The 15409-nt window shown below is 38.7% G+C and overlaps 3 protein-coding genes across 3 annotated transcripts; 1 reads left to right on the top strand and 2 right to left on the bottom strand.

Annotated features, from left to right (window-relative positions):
* Window positions 1-244: 244 nt before the first annotated feature.
* Window positions 245-10340, bottom strand: yipf1 (Yip1 domain family, member 1). The gene is made up of 10 exons (XM_080440663.1): window positions 10197-10340; window positions 9773-9926; window positions 8848-9002; window positions 8667-8747; window positions 8183-8270; window positions 7155-7271; window positions 6840-7006; window positions 6507-6689; window positions 2030-2132; window positions 245-922 (listed from the first exon to the last, which is right to left on the bottom strand). The coding sequence occupies exons 2-9, from the start codon at window positions 9804-9806 to the stop codon at window positions 2058-2060; spliced, it is 900 nt and encodes a 299-aa protein (XP_080296789.1). The 5' UTR covers window positions 9807-9926; window positions 10197-10340; the 3' UTR covers window positions 245-922; window positions 2030-2057.
* A 717-nt stretch (window positions 10341-11057) lies between these two features.
* lrrc42 (leucine rich repeat containing 42) lies at window positions 11058-13909 on the top strand. The gene is made up of 7 exons (XM_080440662.1): window positions 11058-11634; window positions 12372-12503; window positions 12624-12745; window positions 12832-12917; window positions 12991-13104; window positions 13224-13308; window positions 13407-13909. Exons 1-7 carry the CDS (start codon window positions 11228-11230, stop codon window positions 13709-13711), a joined length of 1251 nt encoding a protein of 416 aa, XP_080296788.1. The 5' UTR covers window positions 11058-11227; the 3' UTR covers window positions 13712-13909.
* Window positions 13899-14630, bottom strand: LOC308094174 (low-density lipoprotein receptor class A domain-containing protein 1-like). The gene is made up of 2 exons (XM_080440664.1): window positions 14364-14630; window positions 13899-14108 (listed from the first exon to the last, which is right to left on the bottom strand). The coding sequence occupies exons 1-2, from the start codon at window positions 14500-14502 to the stop codon at window positions 13954-13956; spliced, it is 294 nt and encodes a 97-aa protein (XP_080296790.1). The 5' UTR covers window positions 14503-14630; the 3' UTR covers window positions 13899-13953.
* Window positions 14631-15409: the final 779 nt, after the last annotated feature.

The following is a 15409-nucleotide window of genomic DNA, read 5'->3' as shown; positions in this document are numbered from 1 at the left end:
ATATCATTATCTGAAGATTTGCAGCTCCATCCACTCTGTTTAATATCAAAACAAAGAGGCACTAAAATATCCCTCTAATATCTCGCTTCCTAAGCACTTTTTTTTTTACTTTGAAAAAAAAATGCTGGCACAGTATGAACATATTTCTTTATTTCATTGGCACTGAGAGAGTTAATGTTCTTAAAATAATCTATATATTTCCTTTTGTGTTATAGAAAAGTAATGTTCAAATGTACATTGAATGTCTCATTGTATGCGTTTTATTCCCCCCCCCAAACACTTATGAATAGATACATTAGAAGAAAAACACACATTGATTCCAGTCAAATACAATGTCTCACAATAAGACAACGTCTTTAAGAGATAGTTACACAAATTACACATCCCATGTGAAATTAGAATGAGACTTTGGCATTAAAATTAGGGCACTTGTATATTCTAATCCAGATAAAATGCAGTTATTTTTTGTGCTTGTTATAAATCTGACATATACAAACTAACAAAAGTGTAATTCTTGCAGCACATATACATAAAGTACAACGAATGTACTGGCTACATCCCATTAAAAGGGGGGGGAACAACAATATGAAATTGTATATACAAAATGCCTTCAAAACCATAAACAGTAAGCAGGGGTCATCTAAATATTTAACAATAAAGAGGATAACATCATACTGAGAGAGCATGTTCTCAGCTCAGTAACACCTTACCATGCTGTATATCTTTAAGGAAGTTTAGAACCCATCCCATTAGAAATAACATACTTGCTACGAGTGTTCATTTTCAAAGGTCACGCAGCTGGACCAAGGGGATTGAGTCTTAATGGCTTGGACAGAATAGGCAAGCACAGGTGAAATCCAGACGACCCATGACTTCACCATTTACGGCAACCTGATTCCCTCTAATAAGGCAACGGGAGAACCTGCAATTCAAAAACAAATAACACTTGATGTGGGGAAGACGAAATCGTGTACAGGAAGTCTGGTATCACGTGTAAACAAGCCCATATAATGTCCCTTGTAGCCGTTCAAACAGTAAAAGATATCAATGTGGCTACATTTGATTGAGAATGTACGTGTAAATATGAAAAGGTATATTCTAATCATAATCAGAAGAATAAGAATCAATCATTATTGTCATTTGTATAATAAATTAACCCAAAAAAGTACTTATTTTCTATCAATTACACACCCCATGAAGCCGTGAATTCATGGAGATTTCTTTGTTTTTGTCACATTCCTAAGCCAATAATTTGATGACCGGTGGAAAGATGCTAATGTGAGTCCCCTACTGGAGAGACCGCCGGTCATCAAATTATTGGCTTAGGAATGCGACAAAAAACTAAAATATCCATGAATTCTCCTGGGGGTGACTGATCAATAGAAAAAGTCATTTTGGGGGTGAACAATCCCTTTAAGTGTAATGAAATGTATGTGAACGAGGGTCCATTTAAAACACAGTTCAGTTCAGTCTGTGCAGTGGCAATGGATACTGTATAACATGTGTACACATTCCTTTAGTAGGGTGAAGGTAAGCATTTCAGTACCACATAACTTAATGTATAAAATAATTGTGTGCAGGAGATGCATTCGTTTTCAAAACACCAAAAAGGCCGCTGGTATGTTGGTTATGCTGGTTATTGGTTGACATAACCAGTTGGTTATGCTGGTTATTTCCTTAACCAATGGTTAATCCCTTTAAGTGTAATGAAATGTATGTGAACGAGGGTCCATTTAAAACACAGTTCAGTTCAGTCTGTGCAGTGGCAATGGATACTGTATAACATGTGTACACATTCCTTTAGTAGGGTGAAGGTAAGCATTTCAGTACCACATAACTTAATGTATAAAATAATTGTGTGCAGGAGATGCATTCGTTTTCAAAACACCAAAAAGGCCGCTGGTATGTTGGTTATGCTGGTTATTGGTTGACATAACCAGTTGGTTATGCTGGTTATTTCCTTAACCAATGGTTAAGGAAAAATACAATTTCAGTAAAACAGAACTTATTCTATGACACTGCTATTCACCTTTAAACAATGAAAGAGATCAGGGACTTTATGATGGTGCCTTGACCTCTGGAGTTGTAACGTCATCCTGCATAACCGGTTCTGGTTTGCTGAAGAAATAAGCCTGGATAGGAAAGAAGAAAAAGGAAAAAAGAGATTAACGAAACATGAGCATGAGTGAATCCAAACAGCAGACAGTTACACAGAATGTGTCCTAGGTAAGGGTCCATTTGATTCCATTTGTACCCATTCACATTCACATTAAGCTTGTTAGTGTCTAAATGCTTTCAGACACTAACAAGCTTCGCAGACTAATTACATGGACCTAATTAGACATCTGATCCCTCTGCAGTCCTGACTGAGTTCACACAAGGAAATGCCCCAATATGCTTAATGACCCTTTAAAGACCCAGGTCATAAATTCTAGGTTGCAAACTTGACACTGACTAATAATCATTCTACACACAGAGGAAGAGATATCAAAATTGGCATTGTATAGGCACCCTGGTGGACAACCGGTTAGTGTGGTGACCATACGTCCTTGACTTGATCAACAAAAAGCAAAAAGATGATCCACTAATGATAGCGTTGTTCCAACACTGATACCACTATCAGAAATGTATCATCAAATTGGATGATAAAACATACATATAATATCTGACATGAAATTAGGATGTTAAGAGTGATCACACGATATACAGATCCACCCATGCCTGGGGCAATAAGATATGGCATGATAAGAGGCATATAGTCATTTGGACAGCTATGTTTATCAGCATGACAATTTGAATCCTTTGAACAACGCTGGTCTCTTCAGCTCAGATATTGTGTACAGGACTGTTTACCCCACCCCCACCACACCCTCTTCTCATGAACCTAGACATGACCTGAAAAATGTGATTGTGCAGCATTGCATCTCTGGCAGAGGTGATGTTGACCTACAGTGACGCCTGTGATTTCCCCACTGTCAATTGTATGCACGATGTCAACAAAATACAAGGCAAAAATGTTGCTTCATCAAGGCCATTCTAAATACAGAGGACAGGCCTCAATATGTTTATTTGGGCATGTGCTCAGTAATCAGAGCTTAAAAATCTCAACATTGGGGCAAGTCAAAATATTTTTTCCTGTGCAAAGAATTAAGAGACTTTCAGGAGACAGTGTTCTGATATGTAATTTGAAATGTAAGTCAATCATGTTTGTGAAGAATGGGAATTCCACCGTGCCTCAACCAGTTGCAAATGGCTTCATGAAGGCAGGTTCGGTGCGTCACAGAAGCAGGGCACAGCAGCAAACGTACAGGTTGGGTGAGTGACAGAAGAGGGACACAGCAGCAAACGTACAGGTTGGGTGAGTGACAGAAGAGGGACACAGCATCAAACGTACAGGTTGGGTGAGTGACAGAAGCGAGACATAGCAGCAAACGTAAGGAAGACACTGGAGCAGCAGCAGTCATAGCTGACTCTGATGAAGATGTACGAACATCTAAACATTAGCCATGTCTTCTATACACAGCATCTTTAATAAAAAGGCTTAAATTGTCAGTCTTGGCTGCTCCAGTGTCTTCCTAAAGTTCAATCATATGTTTGTTTGTGTAGCATTTGAATTGTTTGTTAAGTTTGTTAGATAGTGAATACTATGTTGCTAGCAAATGTTACTTGTCAGTTATGTCAGTTGCCGACATATTGCTAGCCGTGATTGACATGAACCTGCGAATCGGACATGAATTTTTCTGCAACACAGGTCATACCTGCCAACACTCCAGATTCTAGCGGGAGTCTCCCTATTTTTAACCCCTTCTCCCGCTGTGCTCCCAATTTGAAATTTCTGTTAATCTCCTGATTTCATGTGCAAACAACCCCGCCTGATGTGCGTCACTCATCACTGTACCCGCTCGGCTCAGTTTGCTGCTGAAAAGTGAAAATGGATGAAACAGCTCCTAAGAAAAGCTCTCAATTTCAGTCCACTTGGTATGAGACCTTCCCCTTTCTAGCCCATATTCTAATCGCTAACCACACATGACACAGGCTGGCACGCACACAAACGCTCTCACAATGATTGCACTTAATATTTTCTGTGATGTACATTTTCATTTTTGTCTGTGTGTGTGTGTGTGTGTGTGTGTGTGTGTGTGTGTGTGTGTGTGTGTGTGAGAGAGACACACACACAGAGACTATTAGTCATACAGTGACACAGAGTAAAACATTTAACATGATAGATCAACATTTTCAATCTAATCTGAATAATAAAATATTAATTTGTTATTAAATTTCCTTCAATCAAACACATGCCTGTCATTAGATTTCATTGAATGAAATATTATACCCCTTCTAGCATGTCAGGTTAGTATCATTAAAAAATAAGTGAGAATAGGTGTTCATTTAAGTGTTACAAAATGTGTACATAATTTATGAGGTGGTGCAAAACTATAACTACACTCAGCATGTTGATGTACTTGCTCCCAGTCATTCTTTCATCATCATTCTCCCATCCTTCAAATCCGCTCTCAAAACCCACATCTTTAATATTGCTTTATTGTTCTACCGTTTTGATTTATTTTACTCTGATTTTCCTATTACAGGTTGATCCTTTTTGGTTTTATTTCTCCCTTCCCCAGCCCCCAGGTAAGGTGACTTTGAGTACCAGGAAAAGCGCTATATAAATCTGAAATATTATCATTATTATAGTATACATAAACTTAGTTTAACCTCATACACAAGGTCTACTTGACACCTCAAGTACACTATAACATTAGTAGTGAGTATTCAGAACACAGTCTTAGAAGCATGACTATATGGCTACTGGCTAGACTTAATCATATTTTATTTCATTATGACAAAGAAGCAAGCAAATCCCTGAATATGGGCCACTGTCAAATTAAGTGAAGTGAAACGCTAATATCTTGTACACATTTATTTGGGTCAGAGCCCAATTTGCGGTACACGTAATTAGATGTAATAAGGCATAATTAGAAATAATGTCTTTGTAATTGGAAAGAATATGCCTTTTATTAGACACTGGTATACCCTAATTATACAAAATAATTCCTATATTATCGTCTAGTAAGAATTTGCATAAGACCAAAGCCTAACAAAGCCTAATTAGAAATAATGTGTTCTTTATTATGCCTTTATTTAATGTTATTTCCACTTACTTATTACAATAAAATTGTACCGCAAATTGGACACGAATAAAACTTCCTGCTAACATCATGACTTTAAACTATTATACTGTTATGCGTTCATTAGAAATAATGTCCTTTATTATGCCTTTATTTAATGTTACTTGCAGGGACAGTACAGCTCATTAGCAGAGAACTGTACTGCAAATTAGTATTCAGGAGTTTCCGTCAGTATACAGGAGTTTCCGTCACTCATTTCTCATTTGAGTGACACGTATAAGTAATTAATAATGTGTGAAAACAACCCAACAGAAATAAAAAAGGGTCATATTAGTCTGCCGCTACATTCCACGATTGGTGGTTGTGACATAAGATGACGTTAAAAAGTGGCCACAATAAGACATGGGTTCTACCAACAATGACAGCTGTAAGTCAAACAGCGGACTATTAATGTTACAGGAGGACGTTCTTGTGCAGTCATGCAGCTGCAATTATTTGGAAGGTTATTAATGTAAGTAGAATTACCACCTATCCTACATGTTTAGATCTTCCACCACACTGCTGATCCAAATTAACGTACGTATTATTAAGCCCAAAGTTGCTTAATGTGAAAACCTCAATAAATTGTTGTTTTCAAAATATGGCTTAGTGGAAAAGCATTCAATACAAGACAGATAGTTGATGTACGAGCCATGAATTGGTTTATTGCAATCATGAATGGGTTTATTGTTATTCTGATTATGTTTTGTTTATGTTGGTTGTTTATATATTTGGTCAATGCATTATTACTGGGGTACGTGGATGATTGAGTCACGGGCATAAGGGTGAATACCTGGTTACCTCAAAAGCCTCACCTGTTCACCTGCTGAGAACCGACAGAGAGAGGGGGTGGGTGTGAAGCCGTATTTTTTGTTGACCGCTTTATTTGCTATATTTTCTTTATTGTTTTGATCGCTGTGATTATCTTGCTATAACTTTGAGAACCATTTAGTAAGTTCTTTATGTTGCTTTAATAAAACCCCTTAAAACGCATTGTTTGGATCCAGCTAATCTTCCTTTTGTTTAAGCGGAGCATGTCAGACAATAAAATGGCCCATCTCATCGCCTCTCAGCGACTTATTTAGTTTGGTCTCCTGCAGTCACATACAGCTGAGTTAAAGGGTGACTGAGGGCAAATGAGATTGGTGCAATCGTTTCCGCTAAATTGGGTCAGTAAAGATGTGGTTCACCAAAGCAGGCCAGTGAGTGCTGTATCTTGTTTCCCCAAAACAACTTTACTTTCCATATCACTAAAGTGCAGGGTCTATGTCACGTTAAAAATTATGTGGAATCAGCACCGCAACTGTAGCTGGACACTGTTTGAACATGTGCGATTACCTTACATCCCACGGCCAGCAGGACGTTGAAAGCCACGATGGATGCCATGATTGCTATGGCAACCCTGGGGTGGTCGTCCCTGACCGCAGGCCAGAAAGTCAACACCAGTACTGAGCCAGAGAGACAGAGCGCCACAGCGATGGTGCACCACCTCAGCGGTTCAGCTGGGATGATCCACAGCACCTGGTTTCCAAACAGGGAAATGTAAACAAATAAAAATTCATGGAATACATGGAATAAATTCAACCACAGGCAAATTCACAAATATAAGTACAACACATTTTCAAGTAGTTCTGGGTTAACTACATGTATGCTACAATTGAGACCACCTACCACTGCAGGAATGTAAATGGAAAGGGAATATCCGTAGGCACAGACAATCTCCATAAAGGAATAAGACACCAGGTTCATGACCTTGTTATTTCGCCACAACAGGACACCCCAGAGGGCAAGAGGCACCAGCCAAGCATAGCTATAGATCGCTGTTGCTGCCATGGTCACTGGAAAAACAGAACACAGAAAAATAAAGTGACGTTCTGGCAGAGCTGTAAGTGTTTATAATTTTCTTTTTTACCATCATTATGCTGAAGATGTTGAGTAATATTAATATTCAGCCTGTTTGAGAATGGCAAAGAAAAGAAAACAAACCTTTTTTAAATTCAGGCACGTATTTGTGCTTTGGTTTGCCAAGATGCACTAGGAAGTTTGATATGTTTCCACTGATGGCAATGGCGAACACAAGGGTCGCACAAATCCAAAATGGTCCTAAAATAACAGGAATAAAGCATTACAAAAAGGGGAGGAGGAACATGAAAGGACTGAGGATAAATCATAGGTTAGGCTGATTTTTTGAATCTGAATTATAATCCTGATAATATACAGTATATTAACATCTCTTGTGTACTTGAACTACAGTAGATCAACTAAATGTAATGTTTCAGCGTTTCCAATAATGTACAATCCTAAGGATACCTGTATTAATGTCTCTGGGTCAGCGGGTTCAAACCCCTCTGATCCAGTTGGATGTAAAGAGTTGTACAGCCTCTAGGTGCCGCCAGCTGGGCTTTCAGAGTCTAGGCCTGTTACATACAGTACTCTACACAAGGTGTGCAATACGCTAACACAAGTGTATGACATATGCAAGCTTTCTGGGTTCATTGATGTACTACCTTAGGCCAATGTGATGCTGGAGAGGGGTATTTAGAACTGGCCCCTGTGGAGGAATGTGTGCTTTTATACAGAACACCCTCCATCATCACATTCCTGCCAGCATGCAGTAGTGATGAGGTTTCATAAAGATGCCTGAAGCCACAAATTGATTCTGCCAGAATCTCTTCAAAGTTTGCAACCATGTTGTTCTGTTGTTCTGTTTATACAGATCTTCTTAGTAGTGGCTTGTTGAGCAGTATCTGAAACGACCGTTTACAAATTTGGAACTACCGTACACATTTCTGCAACACAAGATTGCGAGGAATTCCCCTTGCGTTCCCTTTGTGCTGTTGCACACGTTGCTTGGGTAGAGTATGCAATGGTTTACTTGTTAAATGAGAAAACCCAACTCGACACCATCTATTTAGGTCATCTTTTCATCCAAATCCGTCACCTAAGACACTAGAGCCTGCTCTTGAGCCTGATATACTGCAAATGAAATTGAGATGATGATTGTTGTTACTAACCATAGAGATCAGGGTTTCTGCGAATGTAGAGATGAATAAAGTTCTTTCCGGGCCATGGCAGTACCGATCCAAAGATTCTATCCTTCACCTGAATGATAATGTTAGCATTGACATACTGTTAGGGCTCAACAAGTAATTGAAAAATACATTTAAAAAATGCAACATGAACTACTGCAATTTCCAAAACATTGTTGTAGGTCAGTAAATATTCATGATTTGGACTAAACATGCTATAACACTGGTATGGTACTTTCAAATATGAATTCATGTTGAAAGTATAACGTTTTGGTAGTTATATTGTAAACCGATTGGAAGCTTCACTTAAAAGATTAAATCAAAGCCCATTCGTAATAGTTCTTCCCAAATCATTCAGCCCTATACCTGGCCTAGTCAAGGATACGTGTGACTCGTGTGAGATTTAATATTTTGTTCGGATACATGTCAAAGCGATTCATAAATGAGTGTATGACAGAGAGCAGACTACCTGATGTGTCTCAACGTCAAAGAATGCTTGGTAGTATTCAAACGTCCAGAAAGGGGCACTTTTCTTTTGTCCACCAAGTAGCTAAAAAGAAAGTTTAAACAGTATTTGTTAAACCATATTGAATATGTTAGGTGCCTGTAACATTTGCACTATGACTGCTAATACCTCCCCGTGTGCCTACCTCAGCCTTGTCGTCATCAGCAAGTGTGTCCTCATGGTCCTCTGCAGTCATCCCAGATAGTCTGCTCTGCTTGTGTGTGTGGACATCCTCATCTTCAATGCTGATGGTGATGGCATCTCTGTTGCTTCCCAGCAGATTGTCTGCCTCCTCAAAGTCTTACAAGAAAGAAATATGCAGGTCTTTCATTTATTTAAAAAAAAAAAACGTTTGAAGAAAAAGTAACGTTACTGCTAGGTCAAGTCATTATTTGGTTATGATATTAATGTTATATCTAGATGTAACTATACATATGCACAGTGGTGGAAAGTAACTAAGTAAATTTACTCAAGTACTGTACTCAAGTACAAAGCTGAGGATGTTTTACTCTACTGAGTATTTTCCATTTTCAATACTTTTACTTCTACTCCACTACATCTCAGAGGCTGCGAGAGGCAAATATTGTACTTTTACACCACTACAATCGTTTGCAAACTTTAGTTACTAGCTATTTTGCAGATTTTGATTATGATTACAAAACATATATAACCACTTCAGTCCTATATACTTTGGCTATTAGAAAATAGCCGATATACAAGCGAACAACGGGTGCATTGTGAACTTGTAGATCTGCTATTTTCAAAGGATTTTCATACATTCGTGAAATGGGACATTCTGCATAATGAGCACTTTTACTTTTGGTACTTTAAGAATATTTTGATGCCAATACTTTTGTGCTTTTACTCAAGCACATTTTGAATACTGTACTTTTACTTGTGACAGAGAATTTCTACATGATGGTATTGATACTTTTACATAAGTAAAAAATACTTTTCCCACCACTGCATATGCAGAGAGCATTCAGTGGATGTTCAGTCAACGTTTAGGTCCAATTATGACTAATCAGACCAGTTCAACACTATGTTATCAGGGAGAAATGTAACCACACCTTTAAATTGAAAATGATCGTCTAGGGACGCCATTTAGAAGGATTCTCTGTATTATCCCGAAGATAACGATCTCAAAAGGACAGCTTAGCCCCAATTCAGGAAGTTTAGCAACCACAATTCAGGAAGTTTAGCAACCACTTGTTGCTAAGTCAGCTGTGAAGAGCATAAAACATATATTAGACATAATATATTAATCATTCCCCGTTTTCAAGCAAAACATGTTTACAGTACATACATACAGTGAAGCATACATAGTATGCAAAAGTTAGCGTTAGCTCAGCTGTGTACACAATGCCACGTCGTTCTGTTTTGACAATACTGCTATCGCTAATGCTACTACAGTAGGATGTGTGGCTTTATCGTATATAAAATACTACGTGTACATTTATCATTTAGTAATGGATATATTCATGAAACACGTACGTTGTTCTGTTAGGTCCCAGAAATCATGTCACTCCTCTCTCAGTTCAGGACAACATAACATTAGCGTTCTTATGTTCATTTCAAAATAAGAGTTCAGAATATATTTTTTTTTAATTAATACGATTTAAAGCACAGTTATACAATACGAAGAAAATATGTGCAAATGTATTTCCACATTATGTATCTATGCACGTTTAATCTTGATTATATTGTAGCTAAAATAAACGATTGCATCGGAATGACTACAACATTCATCTCTATGTGAACTTCTATTTTGATATCAGAGCAAAGAGGCTAACGACAAGAACGTCTACGTAACGTCCGGTAAGGTTACGCTTGTAACCAGTGTTGCCATGTCCGCTTATTATAAGCGACTTTGGGCTTATTTTTTCTGTAAAGTTGCTTGTAAATATTGGTAGTTGCGGGTTGTGTTTTTTTTAATTGTTTCTAAAGTGTACTTGCTTATTTAGGTTTGCTTCAAAAAAAAATTAAACCAGTGGGTCTCAAAAAAATTTCATGAAAATGTTTTGTGTCAGGGAGCATTGTGTTGTTAGAATGTTTCACAAATGTTCCAAATATTACACATTTTATTTCTAGAGTTTTTGAATATAGCAGATCTACAAGCTCTCAACGCGTCACGATGCGACGGGTTGCGAGCTTGTAGATCTGCTATTTTCAAATAGCCAATGGACATAGGTTTAAGTGCTCGTGTCATGTGTCCTAGTTATTACTTCTTTTGGGCTTGTTTTCCTAGACCTGGCTGCTTATTTCTCTCACAAAATATGGCAACCTTGTACGTAACGTCCGGTTAGATATTATTTACGCGCAGTATTTACACAAATCATGGAAGTTAGAATCAGACGGCGGCTACAACTAAACTAAACAAATCGATCCAAATCGCGTTTGGTTCCCTCTGGCAAAACTGTGATACTGACCGTGACGTGAAGTAGTAGCAAGCAGCAGCAGCAGTTTCTGGCTCGTGGCTAACCCAACAAACTGACCTAAACAACCTCGTTTTTTTTGCAGTCGAAATGTGTGATCATCCTGATGCTGACAGTACGGTTTATGTCCGCGAGAGAGGAAAGCTCCGCCTTGTCAAAGGCATTGTCCTCAAGGAGACAAAGTCTGTGTCATCATCATGCAAAGGGACAAAACCTCTAGTGTTGAATAAAGAACACTTCAAGTTCACTTACAACGCAGAGGGAAGTCTGAGATACTCGACCAAACCCCTCTTTGATCTCTGCATGACGTTCATAGCCGACAACATCCACTGTGTGGAGTCTCTGGTCGGCTTCCCTGATCAAATAGGAGAGAAGCTGTTCGCAGCATCTGAGGAGAAACGTGTGTTTTTGGAGCCAGACACGGCCCCCAGGGCCCTGCAGTTGTTCAGCGATGCCTATGGGGACATGATACTTGGATCCCTTTGTCTACGAAACAGGTATACGTGCAGAATGTCCCATTTCATAAGTTTTGTATAAAACAATCTTTTGAAAATAGCAGATCTACAAGCTCACAATGCGATGCGTTCTGAGCTTGTAGATCGGATAGAGTCAGTAGCAGTACGTAGCCTTGATACCAGACTGTCATCTGACAGTATGATAGGATCTTCAAGAATAGTGTTTGCACTTTCTCCTTTTTTGGTCCGTACATCTACATAAACGTTCAGATTTCAAATATAAAGTGTTTACCCCATGGCCACGGATGTTACAATTCTATACGGGCTCTCAGAAGTACCCGTATATTCCGTATTGTTCAATAAAAAGCATTTTAATCCGATCGGTGGCCATTTTCTCAGAGCTATAATGTATCAGAGTGCAATACACATCCCAACCGATAGGGTCGCGTTAGTTGAAAGCATACGGATAAAATGGGCACCAATCGGATTAAAATGCTTTTTATCGCACAATACGGAATATGCATGTACTTCTGAGGGCCCGAACATAATTGTAACATCCGTGGCCATGGGGTAAGCACTTTATATTTGAAACCTGAACGTTTATGTAGATGTACGGACCAAAAAGGGAGACAGTGCAAACACTATTTTGAAGATCATCCAAACCGGCCATGACAGAGGACCGTCTTGTGATCCAAGACTAGGTCTGTAGTGTTGTAGCGCCCCCATCTTACACAGTAAGAGTTGTCTTGAGCAGCATGGGCATTTGATTTCTTTTGTAGGTTTGCTCTCTTGTCAGAAAGGATAGATGAAATCAAAACGTTTCATAGTTTGAAGTCCCTGGATCTCTTTGGATGCGGACTAGGAGACAGTCATGACATTTTCCAGCATCTCACATCTGGGTCATTGGCCAGGTAATAATGCCATACTGTACTTTGTTTTAAAAGTGTTGGATACATTAAATAGGAAACCAAATATAAACAATGCATGTTGTAAATGTTACCTTTTGTCTGATTTCATCTTCTCTGCCGTAGCCTGGTTCAGCTCTTCATCGGAGGGAACAATCTGTCAGATGTTGGCCTACAAACATTGACCGCACCCATCAGGATTATGAGGAAAAGGGGCCTGAGCCGTCTACAAGTCCTGGATCTATCCTGTGAGTCACTGTCTGTACCCCGTCATTCATCAAAATAATGTAATGAATGATGTTGATCAATTCTACTTTTTAAATTTATTACACAGACAACCCTATCTCTGAAAGGGCTATTGGATATCTTGCCTGCCTCCCGAAAGTAGAAAAGCTTGATTTATCAGGGGCTAAGTTGAAGGTGAGTTTACAGTGATATTATGCTGCCTGCAATGTAGCAGTGTTGAGATTTTAAATGTTGTTCATATTTACAGCTTGGCACGTCACTAAAATCAACCCTATGGGACCTGATGGGGCTTATTTGTTCTGAACAACCACTGGAGATTTTTGATCATTCAAAATGTATAACGGAAGGTTGGGCAGAACAGGTAAAATGTCTTTACGTTTATTGTTAGAAGAATACATTATTAGACGTGATGTATACATATATCAGTCAAGAACCTATCTTGATGATATTAATAAAGAAATGTTTGTCTTTTATTTTCAGGTTATAAACCAATGGGAAAAAAATGCAACGCAGATGCCAAAACAGAAAGAGATTGGGGAATCCAGAAAATCAGCACTTCACTTTTGTGAGTTGTCTTTTGTTCTATTACATTCGCATTGCAGCCATACACTTTACTGCTATCCAGCATGAACATAGCAGTCTTTAAAATGCTTTATTTTCCAGTTGGCAGGCAGAAATTTGTCAGAGACGTTTTGCACGCAATGCCATTGGCACAGGAGGAGATGGAAGAAAAAGACAAGCAGGACAGACTGCAATTCTGCAAACCACAAGAGAACAAGGCGATGACTGAGATGAAACTGTCTGGCACAACAAGGTTTTACAACCAGCTTTCCAGACATGGTGTCAAAAAAAGGCAGCGTGAATCACAGAACAATGACAGTCACAGTCAACATCATAGTCCTCCATCAAAGCGTTTCTCCTCGTCAACTCTGACAGCAGAGGACATGGACCTGCTGGACAACTATTGAGGCATGTTGTTGTGGTTTAATATTGGACTGAGAACAGGAACAATACTGGACTTGCTACGCTCTTAATATTTAAGCGGAAGCTGGTCCAGAAACATTTCCAAAGTTGTGTGCAGAGTTGTATTGCTACACTTTTTCTTGACCACATTGGTACGTGGTAATTTTATTTTTTTCTTACAAATAAATGTGTTTTAATTCGTATGAATACTGTTCTTTCTATTATTTATATTCTGTGGGCCCACAGCCTAGCTTATCTTCGTGCAGATGTACTCGTCAGACCAGTCGTGGCAGTGCTGTTGGCCATCTTGACATAAACTGTGTGGGATGCAGTCACAATATTGGAATTCCACAGAACTGCAGGGCCACCATCCCATGCTACAGGAAAGCGGACAGTCAGCATCTAACAAGACACACAGTTTACACACAATTTATCATGTACAAGTTAAATAATGGTAAGCAACCTAAACAGATTTTAAGCTCATTTATGCTCTCGCCCTACTGAATTAAACTATAGTATAGAAGGAAGTAAACACATTAAAATAATCATACATTATGTTCTGCTTTGTGGAGAGGAGATGTTTTGCTAACTGTCATAGAAAATAGTATACAGCTGTGCTGCAGAATAAGCTTACATTTTTATATTTGTTAAACTTACATGTTCCAATCTCATCAGAACAATCCCCACAGTCATTGATGTGGTTGCATTTTTGATCAATGAAAATCCAGTTGGATGGATTCCCACATCGAAAGACAAGATAGCCAGGAAGGTGGATGGGTAGATCAACTAAAAACATGAACACATTTAGTTAAGAGAACACACATTTAAGGTAGTTGTGAATTTTGCCACTGACTTCTATGTCCCCTGCCCCCATTTCATTTTCCAACACCCTTCTATCCACAATACAATGAGTAAGTTCTGTCATGGTACATTACTGCACATGGTTCTGTCCTCATCAGCTCCACTGAGACAATTCATGATTCCATCACAGAGGTCTGAGGGTGGTATGCAGGTCACTCTGTCATCACAAAGGAAGCCTGTGCCATTCTTTTCTGTCCTACATAAACGGTTCACTGTAGGATTCATAAAAAACAAATGCTACTGTACACCTTTGACACTGTTTTAGTAAAACGACAGTAACAGTCAGAGTTTCAATATATTCCAGAAAAACATTGTCTTACCAGGTTGTTTGGGAATGCCTAATAGCAAGGCAAGTACAACGCCCATCACAGTTAATGCAAGACATAACAGCACAACACTAGAAACACAGATGGTCCTTCTGCTGCAGAAGTGGAACCCACAGCATTCCCCACAGCAGTCTAGGAATAAGAAGGTACTTTTCACCACAGAATAAGTTGGCATGGTTTATAAAAAAATAAAATGTATTGTTAGATTGTACAATGATTAATGATTTCAAAGAATGTGCTTAAGTTAAAGTTGAAATCAATATAACTTGCTATTTGTATCAGAACCATTCCTACTTAGTCTCAACACTGGTCTTGATTTTTGTTTATAACAGAATTTATAAGAACATGACAAATGTGTGAGGGGATGAAACGTGCTTCCTGTATAGGATGTAGTTGTCGTCTCGGGTAGGTAGTTAAATAATAAAAATGTATCATTAAACCACAGTAACTGTAGAGTTGCAGTGATACTGGAAGCACTTTAAACAATTAAGCTTACCGTCTTCCAGTGTTGTAGCT

Source organism: Gymnoscopelus braueri (genome assembly GCF_963280865.1).
Source record: "Gymnoscopelus braueri genome assembly, chromosome: 10".
Classification (NCBI taxonomy): Eukaryota; Metazoa; Chordata; class Actinopteri; order Myctophiformes; family Myctophidae; genus Gymnoscopelus; species Gymnoscopelus braueri.
Note: the sequence above shows the minus strand (reverse complement) of the source record. Positions and strands in the feature narration are given on the sequence as shown.